The sequence below is a fragment of the Arctopsyche grandis genome, chromosome 5, assembly GCF_051622035.1.
Source record: "Arctopsyche grandis isolate Sample6627 chromosome 5, ASM5162203v2, whole genome shotgun sequence".
Classification (NCBI taxonomy): Eukaryota; Metazoa; Arthropoda; class Insecta; order Trichoptera; family Hydropsychidae; genus Arctopsyche; species Arctopsyche grandis.
The window spans coordinates 33,173,121-33,190,820 of record NC_135359.1 but is presented as its reverse complement, the minus strand read 5'-3'; the positions used below and the strand labels follow the sequence as shown (position 1 = coordinate 33,190,820).

The 17,700-nt window shown below is 39.9% G+C and overlaps 1 protein-coding gene across 1 annotated transcript; it reads left to right on the top strand.

Annotated features, from left to right (window-relative positions):
* The first annotated feature begins 1,175 nt into the window (after positions 1-1,175).
* Positions 1,176-8,652, top strand: Fbl6 (F-box and leucine-rich repeat protein 6). Its single transcript, XM_077430575.1, has 9 exons — positions 1,176-2,345; positions 4,367-4,568; positions 4,706-4,886; positions 4,964-5,124; positions 5,355-5,521; positions 5,600-5,740; positions 5,821-6,193; positions 6,264-6,423; positions 6,498-8,652. Exons 1-9 carry the CDS (start codon positions 1,665-1,667, stop codon positions 8,200-8,202), a joined length of 3,771 nt encoding a protein of 1,256 aa, XP_077286701.1. The 5' UTR covers positions 1,176-1,664; the 3' UTR covers positions 8,203-8,652.
* Positions 8,653-17,700: the final 9,048 nt, after the last annotated feature.

Genomic DNA, 17,700 nt, shown 5'->3' with positions numbered 1-17,700 from the left:
TATTGTACTTTTATCTTCCTCATCGTCTCCCGCTTGTATCTGGTCCATAATTCACCAGTATAGAGGCTAGTACAAAAGGACATAAATAATTGTCTCTTCACCTCTACATTGGAGTGGAAAAATCGTCTAGCCAGCATATTTGCCCTTACACAAATGGCTCTTCTTTGTCTTTCGATGTCACGGTCATCAGATAGATCCTCCGTCAGCAAGTGTCCCAGATACTTGACTTCCCTAACAGTTTCAAGATTACGCCCATCTAAAATAATGTTGGGGACGAAATGAGGACCTCGACCGTATCGGAAAATCAATACCATGGATTTACTCGTATTATACCGCATATTATGTTCTGCAGCATAACTCGAGCAAACTTCCAGGAGGCGATTCAGAGCTGACGGAGAAGGCGCCAAGATCACCATGTCATCCGCATAGCTGATGTGGTTACTGAATATTCCTCCTATGTGGCAACCAACTCCAGTCTGTCGAAGGCGATGTGAAAGTTCATCCATGTAAAGGTTGAATAAGCCAGGAGACATTGACCTACCCTGTCTAACTCCGCACTTCAAAGAAGCGGGATCAGAGTATGAATTCCCCCAGCGTACATGGCTGAACTGATTCCGGTGCCAGGATGCTAAAAACCTCACAATTTGACTTGGAGCACCCCTTTTTAACAGTTTGGACCAAAGCAGATCATGATCCACTCGATCGAAGGCCTTGGATAAGTCTAGAAAACAGGCGTATACGGAAGTTTTTCGCGAAATCTTAATGGATACCTTTGTGGAAGACGATTTATAATTTTTTGTTGTTATTTTGTATTGTATGTATTAGCAGTTTTGCTATTTGAATAAATAAATAAATAAATAGATAAATAAATAAATATGGGACACACCGTTATAGGGTGGAGAACTCTTCGACCTTTAAAGCGGTCACCTCTCCCGCTACGCGACGAGCCCGGATGGATGCACGCAAAATCAATCGGCTTCCAGGAAAAGGCTGGGCAGCTACATCCGCATCCAGGCAGATGCAGGTGCAGTTGCTAGGCGTAGTACATATGTAGTACAGGGTAGTAGTAGTAGTAGTAGTAGCAGTAGTAGTACGTGGCAAGCGAACGTCGGTGCAATGTTGGTGGTGGGGAGTGGCGCCCCTCAGTGGCGGGTTTCCGCAACGAACCAGTCTGTACGGTTCAGCGGCGAGCCGACATCGGACACTCCCGAACATTACACACCACACCACACCACACCAAACACTACACATTACACATTACACATTACACATTACATTACACACCTAGACACTTGGTGACTAGACGACACTGGACACCCGGAACGAGGTCACCTCGTCACTGCCACCGACGACTGCCGAGGAGGAGTCTTCGTCGTCGTCTTCAGGTGGAGTGGAGTGGAGTGGAGTGGCGGGCATCGATCGTCCGTAGTCTGAGGTGAGGTGAGGTGAGGTGAGGTGCAGAGGTGCAGAGGTGCAGAGGTCGCCCCCCGGGGCGGAGCGCCCTCGGCAGGGCGGTGCAGTGAGGCCCCGCCCCCTGGCCGGTGGTGAGGCGCGCCCCCCGCGATGCGCCTCGAGAACGGGTGAGGATGCGCGGCGCCGCTCCCGACAGGGGGGGGAGCGCCTCCGCCCCCGCCGCCTCCGCCGCCTCCGCCTCCGCCTGACCGATGGCGCACTCCAAGGGGGAAGGGGCGCCCCCGCCCCCCACTCCCACCCCGGCCCCCTTCACACCCGCACCCCCCCCGCACGCGCCCCCCTCCTGCGTGAAGCTCGAGACGGACTTCGAGCAGAGCATCGACGAGATCGCGGCCACCCAGAAGCAGCAGCAGCAGCACACTCACCCCCACCACTCACACTCCCACATGAGGATCGTCTCCAACGGCCCCTCTGGCCGCTCCGGCTCCGGCTCCGGCTCCAAGCGCTCCGACACCACCACCACCAACGGCTACCCCTCAAAGCGCAAGAAGCCCAAGTCTTCGCACTGGGACCGCGACCACGACCACCTCGACTCCATCGTCAACGTCAACGTGAACGTGAAGGGGGGCAAGAACCTGGACATGCTCCATCGCAAGATCAAGGGCGGCAAGCCGTTCAGCCACCAGATGAGTCAGGTGCCGCTGCGCCGCGGCAAGCCCAGCCTCAGCAAGGTCACCGTCTTGGAGATACCCAAGAGTGGCAAGCCTCGCAGCATGATGGGCATGTGTTCCTCTGCCAGCAAGAAGAAGCAGAACGCGAAGAAGGCTGCCGCCGCCGCAGCCGCTGCCGTCGAAACCTACCACAGTCAGATATCCGAGGACACTAATACCATTAAGATTAAGATTAGGAAAGCCAGCAGTCAACAGCTTCAGGCAAGTTTTCTTCCGTTTTTTTTGTTGTTGTGTGTGTGTGTGTGTGACCTAGAAAACGGATGGATCCAATCACTGATTGTGCAAAATGTCAACTTGATCGGTTATACAATAATAACACAATTGCATTGATTTTGTTTACGTTTTGATTTATTGTGCAAATTTAGTCCATCTCAGCCGGTCGAGAGTCTTCACTGTCCCTCCGTCTTGGAATGGTCGGATCTGAATTCTTCCTGATCTTCTATCGGAACACATTCTATCCGAAGGGCTTTATTGTCTGGAAAATATTATATATATATATAAGTTTTTTGTTTCTTCTTGTTAATGCCTTGTCCACATCCGGACGTTGGCGACCACCTCGTCGATTATTTGAATATATCCGCATCGGTCTTCAGCGGCTTGGAACAGCTCTTCGGCGCTCATATCAGTCCACATGCGCATGTTTCGAAGCCAAGATAACTTTTTCCTGCCAATTCATTTTTTTCCTTCTATTTTCCCCATGGTTATCAAACGGAGAAATTCGTATTTTGGACCCCGTATCATGTGTCCGAGGTACTCCATCTTTCTCCGCTTGATGACAGAAACAAGTTCCCTGCCTCTCCCCATCATGCCGAGGACAGCTTCGTTTGATATCTTTTTGGTCCACGGAATCTTCAGCATACGCCTATAGACCCACATCTCAAAAGCTTCAATGCGGCTGATCATCTTGGTTTTCAGAGTCCACGTCTCACATCCGTGTAGTAATACTGTCCAGACGTAGCTCTTCGCGAATCTCAACCGCGTATAAAGATTGAGATGCTTGTTTGTAAGCGCCGCCTTCATTTTTACAAATGCTATTCTAGCCATCTCGATATATAAGTTGCACAATCAAAATCATTAAGATTAAATGTTTGTACTATACTTTTTGCTGTGATGACGTTTTCTTCTATGAAATCAATAATGTGTTTTATAATTTCTTGTGTTTATACCTCAATCAGGTTCTTCAAAGTAATTTTCTTCCATATCGAGGTCATCTGCTTCTGCCCACCTCCTACTGATACTATAGAAAGAATCTTTATCGCCGAATTTTCCTCGGACATTTGCCAACTTGATAGGATGTAGTTTTGCTCAACAGACCCATCCCTCGAGAGACTTCTGCAACTTCATTTATTTTTTAAGAGCTTTTTTTGTACAATATAAGAATAAATTTAATGAACTGAAAGTAAGGTACCACTTCCAGGCGACTTAAAATTTTGTTAAAAACTTACAGCATAACATTAATTAACCCTTTGAGTGCTGACGTCTTTTATGTTGAAAGCCCACCACACTGAAAATTTCGCCAACATTTCCAACTAGAATTTTTTTGGAAATCCAATAAATAGAAAGCAGATATAAATATTTAGCTAATCCAAACAAATCCTATATAACTACCGTTGAGGATTTCGAGTTTTGTAAAGGTGTATTTAGATAGACTCTCTAATATATCTTGCAACAATATAAAACAAACAAAAAAAATCCATGAATGTATTTTTCCAAAACTAGTTCCATCTTCATCATTGTTGTTAAAATGTAATACTCGCAATCTAAATGCCAAGTCACAATCTAGAATACTCAGCAGTTAAGGATTGCCATTGGAAAATTCTGCTATGGTTATAAATTCAGAAATTCCGGTGTAAACCAGTCTTTATAAACATTGAAACGGATTACACGACCCATGTTCAATGCTACCTGGAAAGGCTCGGCGGGTAGTATTCTTGTATACTTTGTACATGCTCAAAATACAACGCCTATCGGCGTTTTTCAGGCCCAAGGACTTGTTGGCAAAACTCCCATCATACTCTGTTGCCTTTTATATTTAACATAAAAGATTCAATAAGCTGCAGACATGTAAACATTACGCGTGTGGGTTAGGTCCATTGGACAAAACTACATCATTTTACAAGTTGTACAATTTACAATTTGAATTTGAAATCCTTACATTTCCGCCTCGACTGATTTTGAATCTCTGCAAATTGTTGAAAACTTTGGTTATGTACTGAATTTAGGTCACTGAAGTCCTGCCCGTTACCAAGAAGGCTGTAGTCTCCGACGGAAAACGGAAAAGAAACATATCGCCGGTGAGCTGCAGCAGCTCCGGCGAAGAGTACGATCCGTCTACCGCCACGGTGATCCCGACAGCGAAACCTCGCGCTCAACGTCCCCGCCCCATCAGACCTCACAACCACGCTAAAAATACACACGGCAAAGGTAAACCCACACGTTGAAGATGATTATGAAAAGTCCCGGGTTCGAACCCCGATTGAAAAAATCAACATTGATTAAATTATTATATGTTATATACAAATACGAAACCCACTAACTAATATGCTTTAAAATGAATGCAGCCGCCAAATCACAAGCCGAAGCTCCGTCACTGGTCGCAGTCAGAAGCGAAGTACCCCCTGTAAAAATTAGATCTAGCACAGTCACGCAGAACCGTTGGGGATGCAACATACCTGAAGAATTGTTGACTACCGTATTCAAGCACGTTGTCGCGGCCAAGGGTGCTCTTCCGGCCCTCGTCAAGTAAGTCGTCTTTCACCTTTTTGTCAATTTGTTCGTGTTCGGCGGTCGTTTGATGTGTTTTTTTTTTTGTGTTTTAGATTGGGCGAAGTTTGCAAACTGTGGCATTCGGCGAGCATGACGCCGGCTTTGTGGGGAGCCGTAGAGTTATCTCATTACACTAGAGACAAATGGAAAACTGACCATCGACTCGTTTGGTTATTAGAAAATAGGCTTTCTATGTGCCACCAACTTAATCTTAGTAAGCTTTTGTGTAACTCATCGAGCGGCGCACAATCCTTTGCCACATTTCAGAATGCTATTTATAAGAATGTTCAACTGTTTTTTTATCAATTGATATTGTACATACATATATGATAGATTTCCAAAATATGCATTCGGAAATGTGTCAGTAGACTCTGTGTCCACGTCACCGATCGTTAAAATCGAGCGGCATTCTTCAAATGTAACATGTGTCATTGATAATTTTAGGTAATTGGAAAGTTTCAAATTTGGCTTGGGTGATTAGTTGTATAGTCGAATTTAGTCCCAAAATTCAAGAGCTCAATTTGTCGGGATGGAAACGTCTGACCTGCGATCAGTTGAAAGAGATAACGCTAGGCCTTACGGAACTCTCTCGTCTCGATCTCAGTTGCACTGTAATTGCACCGCAATCATTTCTATCATCATTCTAATTCACGTCACGAATCATCGTTAATGCGTTTTTTACATTTTAGTCCGAGACGGGATCGTCGGGAAGCTGCTTGTCGGTGACGAGCCTCACTCACATGGCTCAGACTATGGGACAGCGGTTGACCCATCTCACCCTGGCCAGCAATAAACTCACCGGCTTGCCGTCTATACTCGCCGCCATAGCGGTGAGTTAATCATAATATTTGTGAATCAACGTGTGAATTTGATTGTACAATGTTTAATTTATTTTTTTATAATTTTTTAGAATCATTGTTCAAATTTGGAATTGTTGGATTTGTCTAATTTGGCGGCCGTCAGTCATCCCGCACTAGTACCTCTGGAACGCCTACAAAAGGGATGTCCGCGTCTTCGAGTCTTACGAATAACCAATTCTCAGGTTGTTCTGGCGTCAGCCACCACACAGGAACAGGTTGAATCACCAGGTTTCCCTCTTTTAGAGGAACTCTCAGTCGCATGTCCTTCCACCGATTACAAACTAGTAGACGATGAAGTCTTGGGTAGGTTGCTTAAGACTTCGAATTGTCTGCGGTTGCTCGATGTGCGCGGTTGTATCAGAATTACTGATTCCGGCCTTATAAAAGTGCCTGCTTGGGATCTACAGCATCTGTTCCTCAGTGGTAAGATTGTTGTTTTGACGTGTAAAGTGATTGTCTCGCTTTGAATTCGTCTCACATGTACTCTTTGCAGGCTGCTGTGTGACTCGTCAGTCGAGCTCTTGCTTGGAGCTGATTTGTGAAAAATGGTCGCATAGTCTTCTAGAGGTGGACCTCGCATGGTCTACCGCCACTCAACCACTCGATGCTGCCGTGGAGGCTCTAGCTGAAAAAGGAGAAAATAGCATGCTTAGGTACTCGCATACGATATGAACCATTTACCATACACGTCTTTACAAGTTGGTCATATGTTAAATTTACTTTTTAGGATACTAAATCTTTGCGGATCGTCGGTTTCTTTCGACCCTGTCAAGACAATATTACTCAAGTGCCCTCATTTGGAGTCTGTCAATTTATCGTCGTGTCGTGCTTTACCCAGGGGTATGAAACGCCTGTACACCGGTAAAGAGCTCGGCGATTTGAGAGACAGCTTAGATCCTGTTAAGAAAAAGTTGAAGGAGGAGTCGGAACGGTTGGCCAAAGAGGCTAAAAAGAAGGCTCAAGAGGAGTCGAAGAGGAAACAGGAGGCCAAAAATAAAGAAGATAGTAATTCGATTATAAAGAGCCCGTTGAAAGACGTCGATCTCAAAAGTCCAAAGGACGACAGTATCGTTTCAGAATCTGAAAAAGACGAAGCCAGCATGAAGAGTCCTCTTTCGGCTCTGAGCAGCCCTGCCTTGACGCAAGCGACTACTTCGGTCAGGTCCGTCGAGCAGGAGGATTCTCCCCAGTGCATCACGCCTCAGATCAGCCCCGCCCCGAACAAAGGATCTACTTCCTTCCATGAACAATTTTCGCCGCAGCAGTGCTCCAGCGCCATATCCACGCCGAGGAGCAATCACGTGCAGGACTACAGTCCGGCGCCTCGTCCGATGAATTCTGAAGCCGTCAGCGCCTCGAATCAATACGATTCCGATTCGAGACAGGAGGCCATGAAGAATTCGGGCCCGTGGAACTTGGGACAGTTCAGTCCGATGACCAAACAAGATGGACCGACGTCTTCTCATCCTAGCCCCGACACGGGCAACTCCGTCAAGCAAGACATTCAAAAACCAGCCGGCAGTTGGAATTTCAGTCCATCCGTTGCCAGACAAGAAAACAGTCCATACTCATCTCAACAAAGCCCATATCCTTCACAAACGAGTCCCGATATGGGCCACTCTGTCAGCAAGACCAACCAGCACGGTCAGAGCGGTTGGAATTTAGAAAAATTTAGCCCTGCACTGAGACAAGAGTCCGCATGCTCCAGTCAACCAAGTCCGGAGACGGGACACGTTGCATCTCGATCCGGACAAGGAAATTGGAATCTAGAGAGATTCAGTCCCATGCCTTCCAGCGCAATGCTACCCAGCCCCGACACCAGTCAAGTCACATCATCGGGAAAATCGTGCGGTCAATGGAACCTAGACCGGTTCAGCCCCATGGCCAGGGCCGAGTCTTCACCGGCGGCCATTCCGAGTCCCGAAACCGGCACGTCCAATGTCAAATCCGGCCACTGGAACATCGGCCACTTCAGTCCGATGGCCAGACCCGAAATGTCCCCAGCAGCTCAACCGAGCCCCGAGACGACCGGCCAAGTGCCCAAGTCCAACTGGAACATCGGACACTTCAGCCCCATGACCAGACAAGAGGTTTCCCCCGTCGGCCAGCAGCCGAGTCCCGGCGGCGTTCAGTCGACCGTCAAGATGGCCCCCAGCGGCTGGAACCTCGGCCAGTTCAGTCCCATGTCCAAAGTAGACAGTTCGAGTGGTGCTCAAAGATCTGTGCAAAGTGACGCGACGCCCAACATGTGGGACGTGGTGAATGCTCAATACTCGTTGCACGACGTCAGTGGTAAGAACGATGCCGAACGGACAGGAAGTTGTTTCGGAAACATTGACCAAGTGACTACTACTACCTATTGCTCCGGAAGCAGTCAAGTTATGTACACCGGCTATTCCGACCCGTTGAACGGACCGTCGAGTGTCGAATGATACCAAACTTAAGTCGTTAATTTTACCCCTTCCTACACTCCCCCCACCCCGCCCCAACTGAGCAATATATTCGGAGAGCAATCGATGACTATCGGTGAATTCGCAGACATTGCAGTTATGTATGCACTTGTGTGTGCCGATTTTGTCCATCACAATCTATATATATATATTATTTTTTTTATACATGTATGTTAATAAGTCTGACTTTAACAAACGAAATATAAGTATAAGCCCTTTGTTTATAAGAGCTAGAGTTTTTATTAGAAATGTTGTGAAAGTGCGCTTTATGATATGCAGTGTAAACCCTTCAGAAAATTATTCCCCGAATAGTACCCGTTTTAATTTTTATTTGTAGATATACATATATGTGTGTATTGTATTGTAAATAGAAGATTGAAAACGACATTTAAGTCTTATCAGCTTTAAATAGAAGAATTTCAATGATTTCTCAATAATAAATATTTTATTTAATTATTTATGCATTTCTAGATGTTGTTTTTTTCTTATTTATAGGATGTAGTTATTTATTCATACTGAATGTATTTAACCAACACTATATATGAAAAAAATGAACTAAATTAAAATATTTTATATTATCTTTATTGGATGCGACGAAATGTCAATTCTTAAGAATTGAAACAAATCTTTTTTGTATGTGTGAATAGTTCACGTGTGTATACATGCAGTATGTATGAATGGCCGCATCATTATTTGATATATTATTATATATTCTGCTCGAGACTAAAACGTACAAAATATTTATATATGAAAATTTTTATTATTATTTATTTACATATATTATTTATTGAGTTTTTCTATTTAAGGTTGTATCATTTAACATCGTCGGCATCGTATATATATATACATATATTTTCACATTTACACGTGTCTAGTGTAATATTAATGAAATGTGTTTACAATTAGAAGATTTCAAGTATTAATATAAATAATAATGTGTGCATTAAATGAATGATGCTATGAGTTTTGTACTTAAGAATAAAGAATAAATACCGAATGCAATAATGAAACGGCTATCATCCAACTGTGGACGGACTACTTTTCGACGGGCGTCACTGCATTTGTTTTTGTTGCTAATTTGTATATCTAAATGTTTGATATTGTTAAATATTTTATAATAATAGAAATGCTGTAAAAATGTAATAATTTGTATTAAATTATTCAATCGATTCCAATAATTCCAGACGTAGCAATCTCTCTCTGTTAATCTATTATTATTTTTAATGTGTTACCTTGCACTGATACATTTTTTTTTATTATTATATTATTATAATTACATAAATCCTAAAATACATAAATTGTTCCATGCGAATTTAAATTTTAACAACCGTTGAATTTTTAGGAAATTTTGAAGATCATTTTTATTTTTGCAATATTTATCCATACAAAAAAGAATACATTTATTTATTATATGTATGAAATACAAGACTAGACCGTCGCTGTATTATAAATTAAACCAGGCCTGCTCTTAGACTTTTCAGCTTGTAATATCCAACTAGGATCAGGCCTGGTGTTGGATATGAACTGAATTGTAACGGCCTCGCAACTCAACTATGTATTTGATGATAATATTCTGCCGAAGATTAAATTAATTTTTGCACTGATAAATTGAGACATTTTTAACGAGTTAATAAAACAATATCGCACCATAAAAATATGTCAATATATTGACTATGATCATTACGAGACTTGGTAATGCTAGGCAAATTTTTACAGTACGGCAGCTGTTATTTGAGCTGATCTCCAGTTGCTTGCCAACTGTGCTGATCCAATTATTTTGAGTGGTTCACAATATTTGAATATGTGGTTCGTCGCGAAGATTTATATATACAAACCTATAGTGTAAAACAAATAACAGCTGCTGTGATGTGATGAGATGTAATCGATGTACGCCGAGAACTAATGATCAATTCTCACAGTACAACAGCTGCTATTTGAGTCCCATCAGAACAGCTGATCTCTGATTACTAGTGTTGTTCTACTGTGATTTATAGACCGATCAAATTGCGTATGAACCATGTATTTGTTGGTATTTTGTCAAATTGGATGGAAAACACACAGGAAGGAACGCGGCACATGGTTTTTTTTTAGATACTTTTAATTAGATAGCATACACCGTCCCAAAGTCACCCCCCTGAGTGTTTTCGGTAAAGTTTTATCCTTGCTTGACGGTGATCGATAACGGTGTATCCCATATTTGAGAATCCCCTACAGTGGGGAGCCAAGCACATGCCGCGCCGTTCTTCTCTGTGTGATTTCGCCCTATTATCTGTATTCTCAATTGGTTATTAAAAATATTCAATCGGGTCCAAATTTTAAACTGTCTAAATTCCATTATAGGCGTTCAAACACTAGTCTATGGGTGATTTGTTTTAGCAAAGTTTCTTAAATTTTAATATTGATATATATCGATGATTTGCCAATAGTGTACGAATCGGTGTGCGTATTAATAATGATCGTAATGAACATTTTGTTTCGCTTCTTTTGCAAATTTGATGTTGTGCAAATGAAAGGCAAAAGTCAAAAATCAAATCCATTCCATTCGGTGTAAAGAATTTGATGTGTTTTTATTTTTATTTTATTTTTTTATTAACTTTGAAGAATTTTCGTTTATTTTTACACGTTTCTCTTTTGTAGGTATCACTTTAAATTTATTAATTTTGGTACAAACATGGAGTTTTGCATAATCGGTACAGAGGGATGGTAAAATCATTTAATAATATACTGTATATTAAAAAAAAAAAATCGACAAACCTTTCATAGAGATGAACGTCAATTAATCGATGTGTCAATTAAAAGTGCATAAAAATAAAAGTGACACGGAATTTTTGTACCCCTCTGTATTAAAAAAAACTGAACCATCTCTATATACGGCATTATTTTAGTGTGTACTTTAATACTATTTCTACAGTTTTTTTTTTTATTACTTTTATTTAAATTGCATTTAAAGTTACATTGATTTCCTCTGTGATAATGTTTAAGTATTAAGTCGTAAGTCTCTCAATAGATTTTTTGCATAAATATCGTATAAAAATCAGACCTATTTATTATACATGAAATATATTTTGTTATAAATGGGAAAAAAAATTTTGATAAGTAACTGCATTGTATTGTGTCGTATTGAATTTTCACAAACGATGTGAAATGAAAAATAATAAAGGTATAAAACAGTTACCTGTGTTCCGAAATCTGAAAATTAGACGGAATAAATCGGTATTCGGTAAGACGTTCTTAACAATAATGATTTTATATGTTTTTTTATTATTTATTATTATGAATGGGTACGGCGTGATGATAATTTTGCAAGTGTAGTGTCGTTATCTCGCGAAGGCGTATTAATAAATTCTAAAACCTAAAAGTTTCTACACCCGAAAGTAAAACCACCCTCGTGACTGGGGGGGTTCCAATCTAGAGTGATTGAATCTTCTTCCTGAAGCTGGAAGCCTTCCAGCTATTCATATTTAAACAAAGACTGAGTTCCCTTGGCACAAGCGAAGTTTCCTTACAAATAAGGGGGGGAAAGAGGTGGGGGAGTGAATCTCCTCTTACGGGAAAGGGACCGCACATTGAAACTGTATTTGACCGAAGTGTAAAAATCTTATACATTGTGAATCGCAGGTTGAAATACGCCATTGTGAGATGAAAACACTGGAGTGTCTTCGTGACATTTTGCTGATGCCGGAGCGTAACCTTCATCTTGCTATATAAAACGAGGATCGAAACATGATAACAGAAAAATGACAACCGAATCGGATCAGAACACAATACATATGATATTATATATTTTTAATTAAGATATATACAATTTTGTAGCATATTGTAATTTTAGATGGTTACGCCTAAGATGTACAAATAATTTCTATATAATATACACATATATATATATATATATATATATATATATATATATATATATATATATATATATATTTATATATTTAAAACGTTTTTGTTTTACGTGTGAATGAATTTTTTTTTAGATTTAATCGACAGTAAGTGTTTATTATTTATATATTGATATTTATTATTGTTAATATGAGTACACTTTGTTGATGTTTCATTGAATTCTCTCGAGAGGCAATGCCGACATTTTATATGAATATATGTTTTATTATTATTGTTAGGGTAATTGTGTAAATAAAATACACACATACACACACACACACACACACACACACACACACACACACACACACAGACAGACAGACAGACAGACACACCGATTTCGCATAATTGATCGCAAAACGTTGCGTTACAAGACTTGACACTTTCAATGCGTATATACTTTTCGAAACTTGAAAATAAAAATCATTATTACAAATGTGAGTTTCTTACTGTCGATTGCGCATCCATTTCTATGATATATTTACATATTTGTGAAGAATCAAAAAGTGTGAGAATGTTTTTTTTTTTTGTACTATTATTATTTTATTTATATAAACATAATTTGCTGAAATTTTTAATTTTATAAGAGTTGAAATGTGTTTAAGAGATTAATAACATAATTATAATGCGAAATTGTGTACATACTATACATATACATAAATATATATGTATACAAATGTATATTATATGTATGTATATATACATATATATATATATATATATATATATATATATATATATATATATATATATATATATAAAATAAAATAATATATCGGAAAATATTAACAATTTATTATAATTATTAATGTAATTAAAAATAATTTGAATTTTAATAAACAATTACATAACATAATTGATGGCGTTTCATTTTTAAATTGTACATATTTAGCCATCATAGCTTGGTAGTTGCGTTCATGCTTACCATTGAGAGGTTGCCGATTTCAAGCCCTGGATCGATAGAAAATAATTTACTTCGAGTTGTATATGTAGTGCTGCTGTTCAGACTTGGATATTTGTCACTCCGAGTCGATCGTTTTCTATCAGAGTTTGCCAATTTCAGTTTTGAAACGGTTCTTCATCAAATTGGCAATAACCATCCTACCCACAAAACGTCACCACTATTTGAATATGATTTCAAAATTTATATAAATACAATTTTAGTACATACCATAGACGTCGTTCAGGGACAATCCGATAACGGTATCTTGAGAAAATATAAAATCGGCTATGCCGCCTTTCCCAAATATAAATTAAAATAAATAGATCTTTGTTATTTAACTGTTGTTGTGCCCGTTGATATTTTAAAAGGTGGTTTTGGAATGGAATTAATACATATGCCACACTCGAGGCTATTGTTGTAATTGTCGCCGACGGTTTCAGCATGCATAGCCATTTCGGTCAATTTGCATTGCCCCCTCACTTCACCCCCTGCGCTGCCCCTTATTACATCCCCGCACGCTCACCCGGCCGTCCGTGTACGAATGAGCAAGTGTATGTATCTTAGTGGCCATGGTGTGATCTCCATTATTATGTACTCCTGCGACTCGCCCAGCCGTTCACGTACAAATGAGCATGAGTATATATGTATGTGTTCTTTATGTTCCTTATTATGAACTTCTGATGATTGTTTAGACAGGGAGGTGTGTTGACCAGTGTCCCGGACTATAGAAACACGCTTTTTATTGATGAAAGTGTATGTACGGCGAAGGAGATAGTTGCTCGACTTCGGAGGAGTGGGCAGGCTGAACTACAGAAGCCCACTGGCGTCTGGGGCTGATGCGCTGGTTTATCCTAGTCGATAGTGCAATGCGTAGCTTCCTGGTGAAATCATGTTCTCGAACATTCCTACAAGCTCGAGGTTGTTTGGTGCGTAGCTGTATGAATAGATCATGCTCTCGGGCTTTCCTTTTGGGCTCCAGGCTGTTTATGTAGAGCAAGTCGAATTGTCTTTGCCCTTGTGTGAACGAAGATTGGCTTTGCATGTTTGTGCAGGAAGGTGATGATGTAATCGTGCGACTTGTGTTTTGGAGAAGTAGATGAGATGTTAGACCTCGATTCGGGATAGTACAAGTTATGCTATATTTCATACATCCTTTTCGTTTAAAATCAAATTTGAGTATTTATAAGATCTATTGAGTGTTGGAACCATTTAAGGTCTGTTCATACCTATCCTGCAGGTGTCATGCAAGTGCGGATAGTATTCTTCGGTACATTCTATATGGACGCGCATGAATACGTAAATGTGCATGCGCGAATGGAGTATGAATACGTCCATATAATGTACCAAAGAATACTATCCGCACTTGCATGACACTTGCAGGATACGGGTCGTGCTGGATAGGTATGAACAGACCTTTAAAGGTTCTGCCTGAGTAACGCCATATAAAGTTGGGAAATGCTCAGCAACGCTGGCTAATATTTTGCTATAATAAAATGTCATGTCTAAATCATGTTATTCTTAAAAAAGGTTTTTGAACTCTTTCTGTTTTTATTACTAGCCTCTTCTTACTTCACTTTCGATTTTTTCGTCTGACGAAATTTGGGTTCTTCCGATCGTTTTCAAACTTTGCCATTTTGCTCGGTTTGGTCATTTAAATATACATATACATAGATAAGAACGATTGCTGAATAAACTGAAATCTATTATCATTTATACATATGTACATACTTCCAATTTTATTGATTAAACTGTAACCATGGAAAAGTTTGACATTGATGATTTTCACATTCATTTGTAGTTTGTAGACAAACATGTTTTCTAATAATATTTTCAACGACTCTGATATATCCCCAAGTCCGTCCTATTTGAGGTATTTTTTAATATTTACATATTTTGTATATTAGAAGTATTCAGGTATGTAATATTCGTTCAAATTCACTTTATACATAACAAATATACAGCAATGACAATGATAACGATGCTGTGGGTATATGTAGTAAACTGCTATCCAAATTGGACTCTGCTGCGATGCTTCGTCTTCGTTTACATTTTACAAAATTCAAATCAGATCATCAAATCAACGGCGCAAAGTTCAACATCAATGAGGGCTATTTTGTGAACGCCGTTAACACAATATTCGGTAATTCTACTTAACAAACACGTACTATCATGTTTTTTGTTTGTCGTATTGTAACTGTTCCTTTGTATGTACAGGTAATTTGCATTACAATTTGGACGCTTTGAAACTATTCAAAATACTAGACTTTGAAGATACTGGATACGTTGAATGGGATCAATTGTTAGAGTATGTGATTGATTACAACAAAACAACTACCGGACAGTATTTTACTATTAAAAAATCTGATATATTTATCAAAGATCTTGAACATTGCAAGGTATGACTCGTCTCTGTCTATTACTTATGTTTTAATTGTATGAATTTTGAAAAGTTTGTCTGTACAAAGTCTTCTTACCTGCTATCATTTTAGTTGCCTGTAGTTTTGAATATATCATTTCAACTAATGTTTGTGGAAGAACTTTTCACGTTTGGCTTTTATGTTAATTCAGATTTATTTTATTATATGTGTACGAATATACTAGGATGGCCTAACAGGTAAACCCCAATGTGCCTTCCTGACCAATTACAAAAAATGCAGCATTTTTATTACACAAGTCGCTGAATTACGAGACATCTAAGAATTTTAAACCTGTGCATAATTTTTTTTGTACATTAATCATACTCAAATAGTGGTAACATACATAGTAGGTAGGATGCTTTTAGCCAATTTAATGCAGGAACTGCTTCAACAATGAAATCAGTAAAATTAGCAAACTCTGGTAGGAAACAATCAACCTGGAGTCACAAAAATTTACAAGTCTGACCAGCAGCATTATAGATATACTCGGAATAAATTATTTTCAATCGAGGTCAACTCATGGGATCGAACCCGGCGCCTTTCGGTGCTAGGCAAAAACCTAACCACCGAGCCATGCTGCTGGCTAATTTAATCTCCTTTTCCTCTTATCTATAATTGTGTCAAAGTCTCAAGAGTTTGCATCAGGACACCTCAGAAGAACAAGTCGTCTACTGCTTATATAATAGAATGCGCTTCCACTTCTAGTCTTTTACATATTGAGCTCATCTCCAAAATCTTTTGGGTCTCTCCTTTTGAGAACATGCCTCAGCAATTTAATTGAATTTCTCAAGATATATAAAATGTTAATGTTTCCTTCCATGTTTTCCTACTTGGTAACTTTTTCCTTCATTTCCATTCTGACATTTTGTCTTGATCCAAAATTAATTTCCATAGGTCAGTACTGGTTATGTATGCATATTTCATTACTTAAAATTGTGGCACTCAATATTCACTCAACCAACAGAATAGAGTAGTGGTTAACATATAATGCTCTGAACAGAGTGGTCACGGGCTAAAATCCCACTGGTTTCTGTTGGCCAGACCTTGGATATGTGACGCCAGGTCGATCGTTTCCTACTAGAGTTTGCCAATTTATCTGATTTTCATCGAAACAGTTCCAACAAATTGGCAATCTTACCCATTTTCTCGCAAAATCTCGAGTTTTCAGCAATCTCGAATTTCGCTGAATTGTATAAAATGCTGCAAATTTACAAATTTGACCATAAATGTCTTTGTGGATGTTAATTGATATGTATTTATGTACTTTGCATAATACTGTTACGTACACCGCCGAGTAAGTGCAATCGGATTAGGCCGAGTAGCATCCCAGAGACTGTGTGACCGTTATAATATTGGTTTCAAGGATTATCTCCAGACTAAGTGCAAGTAGGCTAAACAATGGCCACCGAATTGGTCTCTTCTCAGAAGTGACCGATAGCGTGGGACTGGGTGTCGTGGGAATACATATCCGGGTACATGCCTAAACAATAGGGAAGTAACCGGACGTCGAAGATGCCCTGAGCGACCTATCCGTTATAAGACGGTACTTAGGCGATATCAAGACATTCTGGACGGAGCACTGCCAGTGTGTGTATCTCCTTTTAATCACCAATAAATGCTGTGAAACGACTTTGGCCTTTTACTTGGATCCTCCACCCACCCCTACGCAACAATACTGTTGCGTAGGGGTGGGTGGAGGATCCAAGTAAAAGGCCAACAGTCGTTTCACAGCATTTATTGATGATTAAGGAGATACACGCAGTGTCACTGCTAAGTCCAGAATTACATGATATCGCCTACGTACCGCCTTATAAAGGGTAGATCTCTCAGGACGCCTAATCTGTTTACCTGTTGTATAGTCACGTATTCGGATATGTGTTTCCACGACATTGGGTCTCCCCGTACCGATTCTGAGAACTAACTAATAACGGTCATTGTTTAGCCTAAATGCACTTAGAGTCCAGATATAATCTTTGGAAGTAAGTGCATGCATTTAGTTAATCCGATAACAGATATCCGTTGGTCTAAGTGCAATTCGCTCAATCCGCGGCGTACGTAACAATACTAATGATATTTGTATCAAATGTACAATGTTTCTGGCCAGGAAGACGCATTGGGGCTACCTGTTAGGCCTTCCTGGTATAAATTGAAGATAAAATAATTTTAAATACAATTATAGAAAGAATCAATTAGTGCAATTCTGGCTGTGGAAGATGAATCGACCTTTTGCTACAT

Bases quoted from the DNA above. Each gene is read 5' to 3' on its own strand.
- Fbl6 (XM_077430575.1), top strand. From the start codon at position 1,665: ATGGCGCACTCCAAGGGGGAAGGGGCGCCCCCGCCCCCCACTCCCACC. The intron at 5,741-5,820 runs GTGAGTTAATCA...ATAATTTTTTAG, and splicing joins CTATACTCGCCGCCATAGCG to AATCATTGTTCAAATTTGGA. The intron at 6,424-6,497 runs GTACTCGCATAC...TTTACTTTTTAG, and splicing joins GGAGAAAATAGCATGCTTAG to GATACTAAATCTTTGCGGAT.